This window comes from Engystomops pustulosus, chromosome 4, assembly GCF_040894005.1.
Source record: "Engystomops pustulosus chromosome 4, aEngPut4.maternal, whole genome shotgun sequence".
In the NCBI taxonomy this organism is placed as follows: Eukaryota; Metazoa; Chordata; class Amphibia; order Anura; family Leptodactylidae; genus Engystomops; species Engystomops pustulosus.
In genome coordinates this window covers 84,658,919-84,678,938 of record NC_092414.1, presented here as the reverse complement: position 1 = coordinate 84,678,938, position 20,020 = coordinate 84,658,919, and the positions used below count along the sequence as shown (strand labels likewise).

The window sequence follows — 20,020 nt, the reverse complement described above, 5'->3', positions numbered from 1 at the left end:
TACAAATCCATAGTCACTAGGCTAAAATGGAAAGCTTGTATTGTAGTGCGGCTCTCATGACTATGTAGAGAACTTGCAGTACAAGATATTTTATTCTGAGAAAAGGAAGCACAGCCTTTATCTCTGTGGTAGAGCTCACAAACACCATGAGGATGTGGTCAGGGGTGACACTGTTGCACATCCAGGATGTGGTGTTCTGTCTTGTGTAGCAAATGCAAAATGTGTTTCCCATGTTCTTTCTTAAATAAATCAGATGTTGCTATAGTAGCTGACCAATACACAAAGTTATATGAAAGCACAGTAATGAAGCTGAAGTAAAGCAATACACTGATAATCTGACTCTCCCAAAACTGGACTTTGTATTGCAGTTGTGGTGTATCACAGCTGAATTAGGTTTTCACATATGAATTTCCTTTGTGGATGGATGGGAGTTAGGCCACATTTAGACGACCGTTGTGGGGACATCCCCTTAGACCAGTGATGGCGAACCTTTTAGAGCCGGAGTGCCTAAACTTTAACCAAAAGCCACTTATTTATTGCAAAGTGCCAGCACAGCAGTAATTTATTTCTCCTTGTTCTTTGACAACTTTCAATTTTTCAGCCTGATAACGGTACCAACGCAGTTGAAAGGAGGAGGGCAAATTCGCTTATCATTGTAGGAAGATTCTGTAGAAAGATTCTTTGAGTTCTGTCTGGTGAACTTCATGCTGGGGTGATGGCCTGGGTGCCCACAGAGAGGGCTCCGAGTGCTGCCTCTGGCACCAGTGCCATAGGTTCGCCACCACTGCCTTGGACTGTTATAGGCGCCCAGCGGCTCTACGGCACCATACAGTACATGGGAAAAAGATGCAACATGCTATATCTTTCCCCGTGTTTACAGCCATGCAACACTGTTCCCCATGGGGAGGGGTGCTGCTGTGTGCTCGCCCGGGCTACGGCGGAGTGAGCACACTTCAGGCTTCATGTGCATAAATTGTGGCTAGATGACACCTCCATACAGGTCTATTACACCCAATCACCGTAGTGAGTACACTGTAGCTTGCTACAAAAGATAAAGCAGGTCCTATTCCTGCCCCGATATTGCGGCTCACAGTCTCTCAGCTATCTATGAGATCTCCTCTCCCCAATCTCCACTGAGGCCTTAAACAGCTGCGCCGGTTGATAAGTACTTTGTTTCCGTAACTCCTATAGAACTGAAAGGCCATTGCCAAAACAGTGGTTCAGCCAGCTAGGCAGTTTTCTAAACTTTTGTGTCAAAGAAACTGTAAATCACACAATGATATGCTGTGACAGTAGTTTACAGTGTATTTCATGGGAGTCGTGACATTGTTGTTTTTGTGGTGGTCATGACATACCTGCTGGTACTGCCTTCTCTACCATGATTGCTTAGAATACCTCTTTATGTATTGTTATAGTATTATGCCTGCCATAATATTACCTCCTATGTATAATGTTACTGTGCTAGAAGCTAGAGGATTCTTCCATTTTAAACCCTGCATTGCCTTTAGAAAATTTCCTACAATTTAGCAACTTTCTCGAGTTGCTGTATGAAAAGCTACATTATCACTTTTTCATACCTCCGTTGGTGCCCCCATAGTAATTGTTCAATAATATACAAATTATTTTCTAGTACAAGCTGTTAACAATACAGTGCTATGCCCCGATGCTCATTTCATTTACATCTACTAATTGAGGACAGAGGGATTAGCAGCTGCCAATACTGTATCCCAGATTCTCTTCATTATATGGATGTAACATGTATTTCAGTAGGCATGTAACACGCTGCAAGTTTACTCCACTTGGAAATTAAGACCAATAGACCTCACACTTTATTCTTATATTTTGTTTTCAAAAACTACATAGAAGCAATGGATGCATAGACATGGGGAGATCCCAAGGAGTGTGAGTGTGCCTTATGAGACTTCACCATCACTGTCTACAGCCTCAAAGACCAGAAGGCACACAGAAGACCATGTGGCAGATGAGAAAACCTTTTCCCAATCTTCATTGAACAGCACCCTGGAGCATATTGTGGAGCAGCTGAGTATCTTGACCCAGGTATGACATATAAATCTTAGCATTTATAGAAAATACCCATTGTTTGTGAATAGGAAAAAGTAGGGTACAGCCTGCCAGCCCCCAGTAGGGTACAGCCTGCCAGCCCCCAGTAGGGTACAGCCTGCCAGCCCCCAGTAGGGTACAGCCTGCCAGCCCCCAGTAGGGTACAGCCTGCCAGCCCCCAGTAGGGTACAGCCTGCCAGCCCCCAGTAGGGTACAGCCTGCCAGCCCCCAGTAGGGTACAGCCTGCCAGCCCCCAGTAGGGTACAGCCTGCCAGCCCCCAGTAGGGTACAGCCTGCCAGCCCCCAGTAGGGTACAGCCTGCCAGCCCCCAGTAGGGTACAGCCTGCCAGCCCCCAGTAGGGTACAGCTTTCCAGCAAAAAAAAATAAACTGAGTACTCACCATTCCGACGACCCGGGCAGCTCTGTGTGCACGACCCAGCCGCCGCACAGCTGTGATGGCAGTTGCTGTGGGTAATTTTTAGCACAAAAATTGTGCTGAAAAACTCTGCTTATACTAGAGTATATATGGTAGCTTATATTCCTCTGCATTGATCCTGCTCAGTTTGTGCAACATCCCATAGGAAATCAATTGTGCCACCTAATTTCTTCACCCATTGCCCTACTGGCTGTGCATTTAAGACTCCCATCACTTGTTCTCCAATTCACTTGGTGGTTACATCTAATCACAATCCTAAATGTCACTATAACCTCTCCGCTTCACGTGCTTTTCAGAATTTTTCAACTATTGGTATTTTTTTGGGGGTTGGGGAGGGGAGGCCCTGTTTAATTTATCCCAGAGGGTGAAAAATATGACATCTAAGTCACACAAAACCTGCAAGTCTTTGAGCAACCCTTTCTTTTTCCCACGCCAGCAGAGGAGTGGAGTGTTTCTGCTCAAAATTTTGTGCCTTTTTTACCCATTGCATAAAAACATCAACATTTGGGTTGAAAAGAAAAATCAAGTGCACCACTGAAAAACTTGGTTTGCGGCTAACTTTCTTGGCAAGTAAAAAAAGTTGTAAAAGAAAATATGCATGAATCCACCAATTCTCCAAAGAAACGACGGTCTACGTTGTCTTTACCTTTTATGGTAAAGACTATCTAGATTTTGAAAAGACACGAATGATTCAAATTGAATATATGAGTCTGTATATAAAATATCTAAAATCGTGTGATTTCATCTTTTACAGACTGTATCAATATTGGAGCACAGATTGACATTAACAGAAGATAAACTCAAAGAATACCTTGAAAATCAGCATCAGAACTCCGAATGAAAAGTGTGTGATCCCGATGCTGCAAGATATACTGCTGAGAATGTTTTATTTTAATTAAATATTATTTATTATCATTTCTTGTATATAATAATGTTTTTTCCTAAACTTTGTCAGTTGGACTTTTAATCTCCTCTTAAGGACAATGTGTTTTTTTTTCTCAAGTTTGTGCTAATATGTTATTTATTTTACTTCTAGTTATATTTACTTTTATATATGGAAAATTCTTCACATTTGCAAATCGTCTGTGTGTATACAGATAAGACTACATTCACACGAACGTTTGCCGAGAGGAGGGATGACCCCTCCCCTCTCCATAGAGGGCGCGCACACACGGGGAAAGATAGTGCCTTTTGCTGTCTATGGGGGACGTATGTGTGGCCGTTCATATGTCCTCGCATACATCTATTTATATGAACCCTAAATCTGACCATGGCAGTTATCCTGCCATCTGTCTCTTCCAATATGAAAAGGTTTGTTTGTAGTCTGCTTTGAAAGGGATACATAGGTGGGCTTAATTGTAGACATAATTTTAATCATGTTTCCGAAGTTACTTTATGTTTAAGATACATTGGAAAAATAAAGGAAAACAATGTGGACCTTATAAACTGTCATTTTTCTCGCATGGCCCGGTGTGATGGCATCATCCAGACAATTAAACTATGAATTAAGCTTTCATCATGAAGGATTAATCATTACTTAATCACATTATTTTACAACATATGGTCTGAAAAAAAAAAATAGTCTGGAGTTTCCTTGTGAGAAAGCAGTGTGGCATGTGTTCTGTGGGAGGCTTCTGGTTGAGGATGTATATCTTTCACCCAGATATAAGTCGTATGAAGACGGCACACATCTCTGCTGAGACACTTACTTATTCTACAACAGTAATCACTAGGGACATCCAGACTACTGCTACTACTTCACTGCAATGCAGAGTGGATTCCCACATACAAAGCTGAAGTCACCGCATTTCAGGGTGATGGCAGCAGTAATATTTAATCAGCATATGAAAGTGATCAACTGTGTAAAAAATTACACTAATAGAGGAAGCATTTATATTTCTAAGGCACTCTAGTATGACAATGTCCGTAGGGATGACGGTTACGGCAAAAATGTCTTGTATTGTCGCTTTGAGATACAATTTACCTGTGACGGTAAGGAGTTTGAGTTTGCAGCTATAATTGAATTGAGGATTCTGAACCTGCAGTAAAAATAATTTTTTGTGGATAGGATTTGTATAATAGCAGAAAAAGGAGAGACCTTAAATAGAACCTGTCAGGTCCATTTGGGACACTAACCTACTACAAGTCCTTACAGTCCTTTGGTTTAGTGACACAAATTGCCTTTTATGAACTCTGTCTGTTGGCAGAATAAAAAAAAAAAGTCCATCGAGGCACATTGGATTTGTGCCTCCTCTTGCAATGCTCTAATGAAGCTGCCACAGTACCTAAGGCACCTGAACAGTGAAGCTGGGGTGTTCTATGCCAGCTTAATTTTACATGGGCAGCCTAGGGTATCCTTACATCCAGGAGATACAAATGTACAAAACTGTTGCAACCCCCTGCAGCTGCAATGCTAAACTGTCCAATTGTACATGGATTGTCCATATGTCAATGTGAACATTTATAAATCTTGGTTGGTTGGTAAAGGATCATTTGTTTTGTCCTAGATGATGGTTTTACTTTCTCAGTTGCATTAGTACATTTTGTGTACGAGATGATGTAAACCCTCTAATTCCAATCTACTCGTTCTGAGAATTTTTTTTCTGTCTAATCCTGTGTCTTCTGTAATAATATGGACTATTTAGTTTTTTTTTTGTTTAACCATTATTATTTCTCTTGTCTTAATTTACAATGTTATCTACGTGTTCTACATAATGATTTACTGGTGAGGTGAGTTTATTGAAGATTACATGGCACACAAGAAGAATTACAAACCTTAAAAAAAGACTTGAAGTTGACGGGAAGGGAAGTCATTTTTCTTCCCTTTTTTTGTTGTCTTTAGATTTGTGTCATCTGCCTGACATGTGTTTTTACCATTTAAACTACCAATGACATTAACAGATACCCTCTTCTGCTGCCAACTAGCCGTAAAAAGACCTTGTATTCTTCATGAATAAAAAGTTAAGATCAAAGATGAGAACTTATTAACCATGCAAAATTAGTTGACACAGTATTTTGTGCATTCTTTTTGATCCACTTTAAAGATCACCACTGATGGCCAGACTTGAGGACGGGTGCTGTATTTTATAAGGAAAGCAGTTCTTCCCCGTGGGTTTTCGGTTGTGACATTAGTATTGTATTAAAGACATATGCCAGTTTCGTCTCCTTTAGGAACAAATTGATTTTCTCCAGAAGGAAGAAATCTCTATGCAGTGCTTACTAAAGGAAATCTATGACCAGTGCACCCCTCACAAACCACACACAGTAACCTTTAGATGTCTTTATACATGTTTCACTGATGGGAATCCATGGGATTAGAGACACCATTAAGGAATGAGGGAGTAGGGAGAGCCATGTGCTGTGTTTGACATGCTGAAGAGAATTCCTGCAGGATGGGTGAATGAGGAAGTTGAGAGCGACACCTGCTGTGTACAACTTTCCGAAGAGATCAGTTCCCTTATCACCAGGGCCTATTCTCGGGAATTTGCTGCCTGAGGTGAAAAATGAAAAGCAGCTCCCCCAACACCAGACCTCTCCTGCTTCCAGGAAATGTTCGGCCCGCTGAATTTCCAAATTTTTAAAAAGCATTTCCAACCTGATAAAAATTGCTGACGACATGACACTTGGCCCTCTTACACCACACATGCTAACAGCCACCAGCCGGTCAGTGACACATACAATAGTGGCATCTAGTACCTCACAGGTGACGTGCTCCATGAGGAAAAGAACTTCATTACGTCTTCTCCTGCCCATGAATGTTAAATTTGCTGCCAGCTGTCTTCAGCTCCCAGCACAACATCTCCGCACTACACCAATAATATAACACACACACACACAAAATGTGGCCCTCTTCATTTATTTTAAAATTTATAATAAAAGCTCCTCTCCACCAGTTAAATTATATACAGCTCCAATACTTTAATTAAAATCTGACCCCTATATCCAGATTTTCCCACATTTAACAATATACAGATTTACTGCCCCAAAATTTTATTTAAATTGTGCCCCAACTCAAATTACATACAGTAACTCATATAAACCTCCTCCCTTTTAAATACAGCCCCTCCTATATTTATATTATATACAGCCCCTTACGTATTGATATCATGCTTTACCCACAAGTTATATTATATACAGCCCACCATGATTATATAATACATAGGTAAATTATGGTTAAAATCCAACCCCAGCTTATATAATGTCCAGCTCACCTACCACATTATATAATATACTTATTATATAATAAGCAGCCCGTTATATTATACACAGCCCTCCTTATTATAAAATATGCAGCTCCCGTATTCTATAATCTGCAACCCCCTTATTTTATTATATACAGCCCCCCTTTTCTGTTATGTACAGCCCCCCTGTTTCTCTTATGTACAAACCCCCTTTTTCTATTATCTACAGCACCCCTGTTCTAATATATACAGCCTAGAGATGGGTGAATTTATCAAAATTCGATTCAACCTAGCTTGACGAATTCTCAGAGAAAATTAGTTTTGAATCGAATCACGGCATGTGACGTAACAGTACGTCACATGCCGGGTACGGGTGCATGGAGAGGGCTCACGGGCTGTACTTGTACAAAATGACCAAGTAATCTAACTCCCCTAGCAAGTAGGAGTAGTGGATGGTATCTTTGGCAAATAATGTCCAGTGCTCACATAGACACCATTTAGGCATGTTTACCTATCTGAAAAAACTATCTGAAAGAAATTGTATTTACATTCCTCCTGTAAGACACATACTTATCCAGATGTTAAATCCGTGTGGATATGAATATTTCCTGCTTTGCGTATAGACTTTGCAATAAATTTTCCCCATTGGAATAAACAGACTGATACTTTTATATAGTACTGTTATTCATATGGATAAGGAGGCCTCCTTGTATCTTCAGGTCTATGTGATGTACATGATAGACCATAGTGGGGGTCTTTTGAGATTGCAGCAATAATCATCACAACAGAATCTGGGTCAAAGGTTAAGAAGCAGATGTGAACATAGTCTTAATCTACACTATATGTTTTATATAATCTCTATTATAATCCCTATGTTCTATAATTCTCTATCTGAATTTTGTTTATTATGAAGAGTAAATTGACCTCAATTTTACCCTGTTTCAACATACACAATATGTGTGCACAGTTTTCTTGACTTTTCTCTAAAATATAATGCAAATCATTTGGCAGCCTCAAGCCTATAAATACACAGTATGCGTGGTATCGTATTTGGCTTTCCTTCATGTGCAATCACTGAAAGCAAAATAACACACTGTTCACACTGCAGAATGTACGGTACCAATAATACCACGCATTCTGAAAGAATAGAAAAACAACCAATATGTTAATAATACACTTGAAGAACATAATATGATATCCCACAATGGGTAAATCTGTCTCTTTACCTTACATGTAGATGTCTATGGCAAAAGCATGAGACAGCAGTGTTAATAGGCCTGGTGGGCCTAAAAAAACCTTCACCGTAATATTTATCTGATCAAATTTAGGTACTACTTAAAAACAAAAAAGGAAATATCCAATACAAAGCCAATTCAGCACTTACTCATCAACAGTGCCATTCCCCATTACTGTTCCTTGTATGTTAACAGGAAGTTCCCCCAGAAGTTTGAGCGCATCTGGTCCAGATGGTGTGTGAATCCCCATACTGCATTATAAATCTTTCTGGTCTTTGTGTATTCCTATATCGAAGGAGATTGAGTGTATTGGTATGTGTGAGTGAGTGTCTGATTGTCTCAAAGTTAGTTTCTGGTTTAGCAAGTGGGCTGGCTACAATACTTTGATTCCTTTCCTGACGATTGTACAATATTCCGCATCTACTTTATGGGAAATGTAATGCCCTGTCAGTTACTTTCTGATGGCATTTATTACTGCTGTAATGTGAATAATGAGTGGTAGCCGGCATCCTTGTTATTAGGTTACCATATATACTCGAGTATAAGCCTAGTTTTTCAGCACAAAAAATGTGCTAAAACCCCAAACTCGGCTTATACTCGAGTTAAAAAAATATATCAAAACTCACCTTTCTGGCTCCCTCCACTGCTGGCTATATACTAGGGTAGGGAGCTGGCTATATACTGGGGCAGGGGGCTGGCTATATACTGGGGGATATGGGCTGGCAGGCTATATACTGGGGGGCAGGTGCTGGCTATATACTATGGGGCAGGGTCCGGTAGGCTATATACTGGGGAGGCTGTGACCAATGCATTTCCCACCCTCGGCTAATACAGTAAAAAATGGCTTGTTCTACAGGTTTAAAATTGACATACAGGTCCAGAAATATTATTGTGTCTGAGCAAGTTTTTTTCACACATTTGTGTGTGTCTTTACTTCCTGCAGTTGTGCAGCTCAGTGACATATGTGACACAAAATCCTGCTAAGCCCTACCATTGCCTCTTTAGGTGCAAAGTCTTTTTAAAGTGCCGGACAAAGCGCAACAACAGCAACACGAAGGTGGCCAAATACTTCATAAATACATGTGCAACATCTAAAGATGTTCTTTTTAGTGCAAAGATAGACAAAAAACTGCTATAGACACAATGATATATCTGGGCCATTATGTCCGTTCACCACAATTGTGTTGCGGCCACATTTTGTCCTACACTTTTTAAAACTGTGCAACTACACAGTTACCTAGTTTGTACCACATTTATAATTGATATGCAACACAATTCTGTTGCAACAGCATGAAGCAAAGTGCACCAAGAAAAAAATAGGTGCTGCTGCTTGCACATCCTGAAATTTGACCGGATGAACCACAAGTATGCAACACTATTATATAATGAGGCGCAACTTGCACAAAGCAAGTGCAAAGAAAACTTATGTGCAGTGCACCAGTTTTAATATATCTGAACCAGCGTTGCGGATTCTTTGAGGTGCAAAAGTTTAAAGCCAAGCTAGACACTAGGAAATGGCAGCCATTATCATTACCCTCGGTCCAATTGGCAAAACAGGTATTGCCTCCATAGAGATATTTGGTAGACACCCTAAGACCTCTGGACCACAAGCAAGTTTGATACGCCCAACTTGCATCAAACTCACGGCATGTGCCAGCTGCAACGTCCAGCCATAACACTGAGCAACTAGAACGGATTAGGCACAATTTAAAGCCTAACGGCACGACATGAGTGGAATGTCTAAATATTTTGGTGTAGGTTCAGCTTCTGAAAGTAGTTGTGCATTACATTATAATCTCAACTTTTCAATTGTTACTTAATATGGTCGTACACTCCGGTACAATGATCAGGGTTGGAGAGGTAAGGAAGAATTTCTGGTATTCTGTGTATATATAGGATAAATTGTAAGACGTCACTTGCCACGAGTGTTCACTGGTAGTGTTTAAGGATCACAGCCATACAACTCAAAACAGATGGAGCACTGCAGTAAAAGGAAATGTTTAAATCTGCTACAATTTAGATATGGTCCTTTCATAACATAAAAATAGTGTTTGCTGAAAAGACAAGTTATAAAAAATAAGAAGCGATTTCATATTCATTTCCAAACCATAAGTGTCATGTGTTTATAAGCCAACCAAGAGTTTATCTAGCTGCTGCTTGAATAGATATCTTGCAAGAGTCATATTGATGCAGAGCAGCATCTGTATTGTTCTAAGGCTTTACATAGTACATCATACATCTCTCCCTGTTGGATGTACTGTATGTGAAATCATAGACAGCAGTACTACACATATACAAGGCTCCAATCAAATAAACTAAAATAAAATATGTAATAAGCAATTGGTCCCATACTATAAGGCTATTAATCAATGTGCAAAATTTTGGTTCTTTTTTCATACATTTTTCACATCTCGCAAAGCAATTTCTTTATTGTAGAAGAAGTAAAATGATTCTTTTGAGAGCAGGTTGATGCACACAAAATATTTAAAGGGCTTGTCCGTAGGTTGAAAAACAAGGTTGCTTTCTTCAAAAAACAGAACCACACTTGTCCGTGCTTTGAGCTGGTATTGCAACTAATCTGCAATGTCCTCCAAACGGGGCCTGGCCTTATGGTGTGGGTGCAGCTGGAGTCCCCTGGTACCTGAGTGGCTGGCCAAGGGTAATGCTGTTTTTGGAAAAAATGTCATTAGACTGTGTCTCCTTCTTCAAACAGCTTAGTAAAGTTTCGGGAGCAGGAGGCGCGGTGTGATGACATTTCTGCAACCCATACTGCACTACAAGAAGAAGAGGAGGCAGGACAGGTGGGAGAAAGGTAAGTAGTACTTTTTATTATTTTTTATATGCTGTAAAAGGGAAGCACAAAAACCATGTAGTTACTTATACAAATAACTTACACATATGCGTTTGGTGATGCGTTTTGCCTTGTGTGTTTGCACTTGGTTTCAAAACACAATGCATACATATTAATGATAATAATAACTAGAGGTTCCTGTACACAAGCACTGTTATCCAGGTATTTTTAGGGGAACAGTGTGCTGGACAGAGCTGAAGACATCTGGTGGCGAAATCAGCAGTGATAAGTCATGGCTGGGACATATGATAATTAAGTCCTCTTAATGGAGCACATCATCAACTGTAAGGTATTAGATACCACTAATGTCTGTGTCACTGACGGATACTAGAATGTGAGACAGTGTCAGCATGTGTATTGTCAGCCATTAGTAACGTGGTCAGCATTTTATGAACAGGGTGTGGGCACTTATTAAAGATTTGTTTCTGATTTGTGAATTCAGTGGGACGAATATAGCTCAGGGGGAATATAGGATCAGGGGTAGGGTTTATGTAAAGGGGGGGGGGCTGGTATATTTGTTTATCTGTCTATTTATCCATCTATCTCTTACATGTTCATCTTCATACCTACCTATCTATGCACCAGATTAAAGTAGACTGTGCACCAGTTTTGATGAATCTATCGCACTCTCCACACTCCACAGGCAGACTGCACATAGCACAGGTTGCACGAGTTTTGATAAATGTAGCAAGCAGAAAAAGGTAACATAGGCAGTCTCCAAAGAGTAAGTTCAGAAAGGATTGCAATGTAAACCTTAACTCCCTCTGTGGGAATTCCTAAACTTCATTCTGGAGGTTCACAACTGTGCACGTATTTGTGGGAGATCTACCCAACTAGAAATGTCTTCTATCCGATGAAACTGTGTCACTTCATCAAGCATTTCTAAGTTGGTGGAGATCCCATTTTGAAAGCAATTGTGGAGTCTTGTCCCACAGTTCCAACAACTTGTAGTGGTCAAGTCAGGAGGAGAAGTTTCCCTTTTGTAACCCTGAGTTATAGGGAAAACTTGTGATATAAAGTAAACTCACCTCTCTAGCTCCTGCTAAAGCACACAGAGACAAACCGAGAAATGGGTGGACTATATTAACCTAAAAAACTTAAGAACTTAAGCATCAGATATAAACAGAATATAATTGTTGCCCATGTTGTAGAATTCCAATTTCTTTCTCTGGTAGTCCATTAAAACTAGAAAACTACTGTCAAATTATCCACTTCTAACAGAACTGTTCTTTAATGGACACCTAGAAATCAAATTTCAATGCAAACAAAAATCATTTGACAATTCCAACATGGCTTCTACAAATATAATTGGGGTAGCTGGGAAGTGAAACCATGCTCATGAATATAACAAGGACAGTGGCTTCCATAGAACAATAACCACAAGGCCATCTGTGTTTCATTGAGAAGTTAACTTTAAAAAAAATATATTGCAAATATGGAAACCACAGGGTAAAATAATTATGATATAGAAATGAAGATTGTACCACTGACTTTGGAGCTATTCTCTGCCCCAAGGCAATGCTCTTTCTAGCTTTGGAAATAGTCTAAGGTACAAACATTACCTATTCTCTGTTAGTACCTTACATATTCATCCTGAGGATATTGAATAATGTGCTTCTTTTGAACAAATAAAGGTTAGAGATGGTGGGCAGACTGGACAAGCACTCCAAATTGATTGTATCAACTGCATAGTATTACATGATAGCACCCTGAACCGCATGAACTTGGTGGCAATGACTGGACCAACACATTTTGTTGTACAGATTACAGTAACTAAAAGAAGGTCTAAAAGTAGAACTCAATAGTCTTACATTGCACCAGAATTTATCATCACAAAAAACTGATATATTCTCTTGACTTCTATTGGACATTTGGTCCATGAATGCTCTACTTTACTTTTAAACATACTTAGTATGATAACAGCCATGGGCATTGTTACATCAAAAGGTGTTGCATTTATTATGGGGATGGGGGCTTGTCAAATGTAAAGCTAGCCCTTAAAACCCATCTTTTCAGGCAGGCCTATCACATTCTCTAATTACATGTAGCTTTCACTTTCTTTTCTCTTAACCTCCACTGATTTCTCCTCCTATGTTCTCCCTTCCCTTAATTGATACCATTGAACAGGTTTCAGTGCATGATGATAGCTATATGTGACTGGTCCATTCAGCAATATTTATCTTTTGATTTGTTTAATTATTTAATCCTTTAAAGTAGTGGTCCCCATCCACCAGGCCTCGGCACCCCGGCAGCTACATGCCTATGCAATTTGCCCACGTGCACTATGACGTGGCCAATTACGTCATAGTGTGTGCACTGGCAGTGCACATAGACGTGCCTCTAGCTGTCTACCGGGAAAGCACAGGTCAGAGAGGAGCGTCGGAGGTGACTATACAGTTTTTTATTTTTAAGGGGGCTGGGCAGGGGACATTACTATGGGGGGTATGATGGGTACATTATTATTATTATTGTTCTACTTGCTCTCCTGGTTTTCATTTTGAATCTTATTTCTGTAATACAGTAGGCCATCCTGACTTGTTGATTGACATTTCATCTGCTGTTTACATCAATTGATTAGTAGTAGTTTAAGGCATTTCAACAAAGCTGTTTTTCCTTTGATCAAAATAAACAATATTCCAAAACTCAGAAGAATTTGCATATTAACTGGGTTTATTTTAAAGAAGCCAATGCCTTAGAAGGTAAATAATTAAATGCAGAACAAGATACAGAAAACAAAAAAACAAGTTATAGTGGCCAAACTATATAACTGAAATTCATGAATTTTGTCTGATCATTTTTGCTATTTGATTTATATTAAACTGTTGAAACTTCTTGCCTTTCACGGCAGGCTTGTAGCCCCATACATTACAGGCTGCTTGGTCCATGTCATAGTAAAATTTATCAGACAAGCTCTCTAAAGCCCCTTCTACACTGGCGTTTTTCACGCGCGAGTTCTGCGCGTGCATTTGACGCGCAGAACTCGCATTGCACTCTGTCCCATTGTATTCAATGGGTCTTTCTTCATTAGCGTTGGTTTTAACGCGCGTGCTTGCGTTCGTTTACACGCGCGTCAAAATCGCAGCATGCTCTATTTTTGCGGGTCACGCACGTTTTTCACGCCCCATTCAAGTCTATGGAGATGCATCAAGAACGCATTGCACTCGCAATCATTGCAAGTGCAATGCGAGTGCAATGCGTTTTAAACGTAAGGGTTGCTAGGTGACCAGAATAACATTATTTCCCCTGCTCGCGATCGAGCATTTAATTAAAAAAACACAATGAAGAACAGTGAAGAATAGAATAAAAACATTGTACACAGTGAACACAGTGAACACAGGATCATTTAAGATAAAAACACAGTGCAGAACACAGTGCAGAATAGATTACAGATGTTCGGCACATCTGCTTACTTGTCGGGAGATACGCGCGGGAGATACATCTGCAATGTGTTCTTCACACACATATATATTGTTCTTCACATGCTATTTTGTTCGCGCCGTTCCGCGCGTATCTCCCGACAAGTAAGCAGATGTGCCGAACATCTGTAATCTATTCTGCACTGTGTTCTGCACTGTGTTTTTATCTTAAATGATCCTGTGTTCACTGTGTTCACTGTGTACAATGATTTTATTCTATTCTTCACTGTTCTTCACATCTGCTAAATTGTCGGGAGATAATATACGCGCGGAACAGTGAAGAATAGATCGCAGATGTTTGCAATTTATCAGAAGACATTGGGGAAGATTTATCAAGCAGTCTGAAAGTCAGAATATTTCCAATTGCCCATGGCAACCAATCACAGCTTCCCTTTAAAATATTCATGAACACTGGTGAAATGAAAGCTGAGCTGTGATTGGTTGCCATGGGCAACTGGAAATATTCTGACTTTCAGACTGCTTGATAAATATGCCCCATTATTTTTCAATTAAATAACACATTTTAATCCCAAACCATGGTCCCTTTAAAAAATGCTCGAGTCTCCCATTGAATCGCGCGTGAAAAATGCGTCGAAAACGCGAAAAAACGCTAACAACATGCGCGTGAAAGACGCAAAAACGCTAATTACTCCAAGTAAAAATGGAACAAAAATGCAGCCAAAAACGTCAGTTTTTCACGCATTGCACCCTGACGTGAAACGCAACGCTAGTGTGGAAGAGGCCTAACAGTCTATACCTTTTAGATGCTGTCTCTACTTTTCTGATGTGGATGTGGATTAAGCTGGAATTCTTTATGAATTATGAGAACACGAGAAATAATTTTAGGGAAAAAGTACTTACCGTATATACTTGAGTATGAGCTGACCCGAGTATAAGCCGACCCGAGTATAAGCCTTGCACCTAATTTCACCACGAAAAACTGGGAAACCATATTGACTCGAGTATAAGCCTAGGGTGGGAAATGTAGCCATTAATCTCTAATAAAAAATTCAGTAGTCTCCCCTCAACAATAAAATTCCCAGTAATCCCCCTTCATTAATGAAATGTCGTCAGCAAACCCTCCAATTAATAAAATGTCCGGTAAAGTGCCTCCATTAATAAAATACCCAGCAGATTGCCCCCATTAATGTACTGTCCAGCAGAGTGGCCCCATTAATAAAATGTCCAGCAGAGTCCCCCTATTAATGTACTGTCCAGCCAAAGGGCCCCATTAATAAAACGTCCAGCAGAGTTCCACCATTAATAAAATGTCCAGCAGAGTGGCCCTATTAATGTACTGCCAAGCAGAGTGGCCTCATTAATAAAATTGCATTTGTACCCAGGAGTTTCAAGTTTACCTTTAAAAGAGAGTATTTTTGCATTTACATTTCTGATTATTAATACATATGCAATAAGATCACTTAAGGTGAAAAAAATGCTTTATAAATTGGTCCTTGGATTTTGTAAAGAAGCTATATGCAGTCATATAACATACAGTGCTGCTCACCAGTATTGGTACCCCTCCTTTACTTCAAAGACTGTACAATAACATGGAAATGTACCAAAAATTTAGCATTTTTTTGTAATTGGTGGTTGAAAGTAATAGAACAATAAAACATTGTTTTTCAACTTACATCCTGTAGTTTTAAAGAAGAATCAGGATAAATATCAATTGCAGCAATAAACGCCCCTAATTAATATTTGGTTGCACATTGATGACGGCCTATAAAAATTTCTTGAAGCCATCTATAAGCTTCTGGCACTTCTAAGCTTGTATTTTCTCCCATTCTTCCTTTGCAGTGTGTTCAAGCTCTTGAATGTTTGCAGGGTTCTTATACCCTATGGGAGATTTCAGCTCACACCAAAGATTTTCAAAGGTATTAAGGTCAAAACTGGTTGTGGGCCATTTTAAAACAATCCATTTTTACTTTCTCATCCATTCCTGTGTACTTTAGGATATGTGTTTTTGGTCATTATCTTGTTGTGGGACCCATGATCTTCAACTCAAACCCAAATTTTGCTCTATATTTGCTATATTTTTCATGATTCCAGTTATATGATCAGGCCCTCCAGTGCCAGACGCATCAAAGCAGCCAACAGCATTATGGATCCTCCACCATGAAATAGCTGTTGGTAGGTGGGGTGTCCTTTACCTTATAATCTTCACAGTAAACCCTGCAAACAAACTTGCTTTGCATTGCCAAAAAGCTCTATTTTTATCTGTCCACAGAACATTTTTCAAGATTGTGGTTTGTCTAGGTTCTCTTTGGCAAAGATCAGTCAATCCTTTTTATATCTTTCCTTCCTCAGACAGTTCCAGGTTGTTCCTCTGGTCTTTGAATGTTTGTCGTGGTGTTTTTTCCATCATTTGCACAAACTTTTGAAGACAAATCTTCACAATTCTCCTCTTCCCCCAACGTTCAGGAAGGTTTTTGACAGTTCCATGTAGGGCATGTTGAAATAGTGTACAATATCAAGGTCTTTGGAGATGGTCGTATTCCCTTTGGAAGTCTTCTGTCTTGTGTACTCAGGCAGCTCCTTTGTCCATTATGACAAAGGAACAGGACCAACCATGTGGCATTTTAAAACAAAGCAGTCATCATTTTTTGGCTAATTCAAGTCATGGGCATGATAACTTAATCACAGGTGATTCTCATTAGTGAAGTACAACCATACCATACTAATTTAATGTAAAAGGATGCCAATACCGGTGCCCTAGCAAGCTTTAGGTGTTTCAATTTTTTTTTCCTTAAAAAGTATTGTTCTTTTGTGTTATTTGCTCTTTTGCATTTAACATGAGTTCCATGAGTTCCATTTATACATGATTTGTATTTATCATGGCTTCTCTATACAAAGATATCCACAATATGTACTTAAAATTCATGGGTGCCAATAGCAATAAGCAGGACTGAAAGAACCACATGACTTACTAAACATTTCAGGGACTATTTCTGTCACAGGAAATGGCTCCGGAAATGCCCTTAAATCACCAGTCTAGACTAAAGAGTCATAACAGAACATCCTATAGTCTCTTGTTTATATGAATATAAATATTTTACAGTACAGAATGTTACAGACAAGTGACTTGTGAAGAGTGTGTTACATTCTGCAGCAGCGGTCAGAAGAAATGGGTACTTAAGTATGAAATCTATTCTTGAATGTGGAACATAATGCTACACATACCTTAGTACCCTGTTTTCTGAACCTGTCATTCATGGTTAATGTGTCAATGTTGTCGTCTTGGATGACCATAAAATAAAGACAAATGAATGATTGATCTTTGCTGTAATTTCTAGCCTGGTCCACACTTCCTTTTATGGGATGCAGATCTGTCATCCAGCAGAAATGACTTTATTATGATACCTAAAAATGTTTATTTGAATTGCTTTGTGTACATTTTAAGACACTTCTCATTCCAGTTGATGAATTTCCCCCAATTTGTTTGATTAAGTTTGCTCAGTAAATTTTGGCAGATGTTCAAAACAATTTTTCACAAATGTACATGTGCAGACAGTACAAATGACCATGTTTGACACTAAATAAATTATAATACCATAGGAATCCCAATGGGGAACTTTCATAAAAACTTACACATAGAGTTTTGTAGTATAATAAGTTGAATAGGAATAATGTGGATAATACTTAGAAAGCCATTTTGCATATTTTCTTTTACCATATTGAATCATTTTCATTGCAATGCATTTAGTATGGGCTATAAATACTATCCCTCAAAGAGATTTTATTAAAGAAGAAGCTTGGTTTGCCTTCTGTATATTCTTCTTCTCACCCTCACTGTAGGCCGTTCTTTCCCTTATAGAGAGAAATCCATCAGAGATGCAGCAGTTTATATCCTTATTTCTGTTGCCCTGAGTGGTTAGAAACATGCATTCAGGCTGAATTCTGATCAGACTGGTCAAGAATTTGCTTAAAAGTGTATTTCTTACCACTTGCAGGTAAGAGGTGTATACTGTACTGTTGTCAGGCTGCTTCTCTGAAGGATTCTTCTGCAGAAGGGAAAACCAGCGTAAAGAAGAAGCCTTCACAGAAAAGAAACCCAGCAACATTTTTACCCATACCCAGTGTCCTTTTGCACTACAATGACATCTGCTCTAGATTTACACACAAATGTATTCTTCTTTCTAGATGAGATATAAACATGTTTAAAAATCTACTTCTTATGCTGTTATATTTTTGTTGTTTCTCATACTTACATTACATTACAATCTAAGGCAATATTGGGGGAGTTATCAGATCTCCGATAGAGATGTGTGTGCTTTTGCGCCAAAAGAGTCCCATTTCCATTTTTTGGTTTGATTCTGCAATGTAATATTATATTTGTATATGTCCCCTATGATGTGAAGCACTGTGGAATTTGATGATACTATATAAATAAAGATTATTATTATTATTATTCTCAACTGATATGATTTTGTAAACACACATTTTGCAAGAAATTGGTTGTTTCTCAGCACTACCTTTATTAAAGAAAATCTACAATTCAAATCCAGCATGATAAGCCAAAGACACTTGGAGACAGTCATACACCATGACTGTGGTAATCTTATGTTTGTCATCCATGGCCTCCTTCTTTCTAAAACCAAGTTTTATAATTATTCTAATGAGCCTGAAGGGCTCCTGGGGGTATTACCAGAGCCCCTTGGTGCTTCAGCTTCACAGGCTGTTAGTCCCAACATCCCACTCTGAAGGTGAGGGAAGTGCTGGAGAGGGAAGTGCTGATGCACAGTGTAACGGCATGTGCATCTGCAGAATGGTCTTTTTTTTTGCTTGTTTTTGTCTTTTTAATAATAATTATAAATGAGTAATTTCATACTGATAAATGTAGATGATAACATAATGATGGGGAAAACTTTTTTAAATATTTTAACACAGAGTCACAGCATAACAAAATGTGAAATTGAATACATTGTATATCATTACACAGCTTTACAAACTATTATTATGTTTTCTGCTTTAATTGAACAGTTCTTGCTGTTTGACCATGGAAAAGATAAACTGCTCCAGATAAACTGCATATCTCTAATATTAATAGTGCATGGTCTGCATGGCTGTCATAACTACTGACATGACTAGCATTTCTATTTCATGTAAAGTTTTATCTTGACATGAAAGACAACGTCTACATGGCTAGTTTATCCTGCTAATACCAACAGGAAATCCCTTTGGTTTTAGAAAAGGATAAAACATTTGGGCTTACAGCTGCTGACAGGAACTGGCTGTCTGTACTGAACATTTTCACTGAAGTTTTTCCAGAGCTTTATCATAAAAGCCTCCAGCTTAGAATGTGCTTCCACCACCTGTATAATAATATGCTTAAACTTCAGCTAGTCAGTAAATATAGGTTGTTACAACACTGAAGGCAAAGTATTCATTATCATGTGGTAGGTCTGTTCATGGAAAATAAGTCCGTACTGTACTTAAAGTGGAATAGTTACAATGAAAATGTGGATATGTTCTGGTTAGTCTGTCTGATTTGTATTTATTGTTGAGTTTTAAAGCAGATCTGTTATTTGTACATTTACACATAGCAGCCTGTAAGTCATCATGGGGATGGGCAAGTAGGCAGTGAACGGAGAGTACCCTATTTGGAAACAGGAGACTTTTAATAAATGTTATTAATATAATTCAGGTGGTAGAAGGGGCAAATTAACACTGGCATCCTCTAAAACTAGTACGTCAGCAAATTATATTTTATATTTTTTTTTTAGGTTTATATACACAATATAATTTTCTCCACAAAATAGTTATATCTTTAATGGTAGTTTAGAATATTAACCCCTTACCGACATGTGACGTAATACTACATCTAGAGATGAGCGAA

General features: G+C 38.9%; 1 protein-coding gene and 1 long non-coding RNA gene across 4 annotated transcripts in view; one reads left to right on the top strand and one right to left on the bottom strand.

Annotated features, from left to right (window-relative positions):
• Positions 1-3,944, top strand: part of POC1B (POC1 centriolar protein B) — a 44,547-nt gene extending 40,603 nt beyond the window's left edge. For all 3 annotated transcript variants that reach the window (XM_072146535.1, XM_072146533.1, XM_072146534.1), the window contains exons 11-12: positions 1,864-2,058; positions 3,253-3,944. In XM_072146535.1, coding sequence (XP_072002636.1) covers positions 1,864-2,058; positions 3,253-3,339 — 282 coding nt within the window. In that variant the 3' untranslated portion in view covers positions 3,340-3,944. The remainder of the gene's footprint in view (positions 1-1,863; positions 2,059-3,252) is intronic.
• LOC140126737 (uncharacterized) overlaps positions 1-20,020 on the bottom strand; it is a 34,423-nt gene that overhangs the window by 3,286 nt on the left and 11,117 nt on the right. The gene's annotated exons all lie outside the window — the stretch shown is intronic.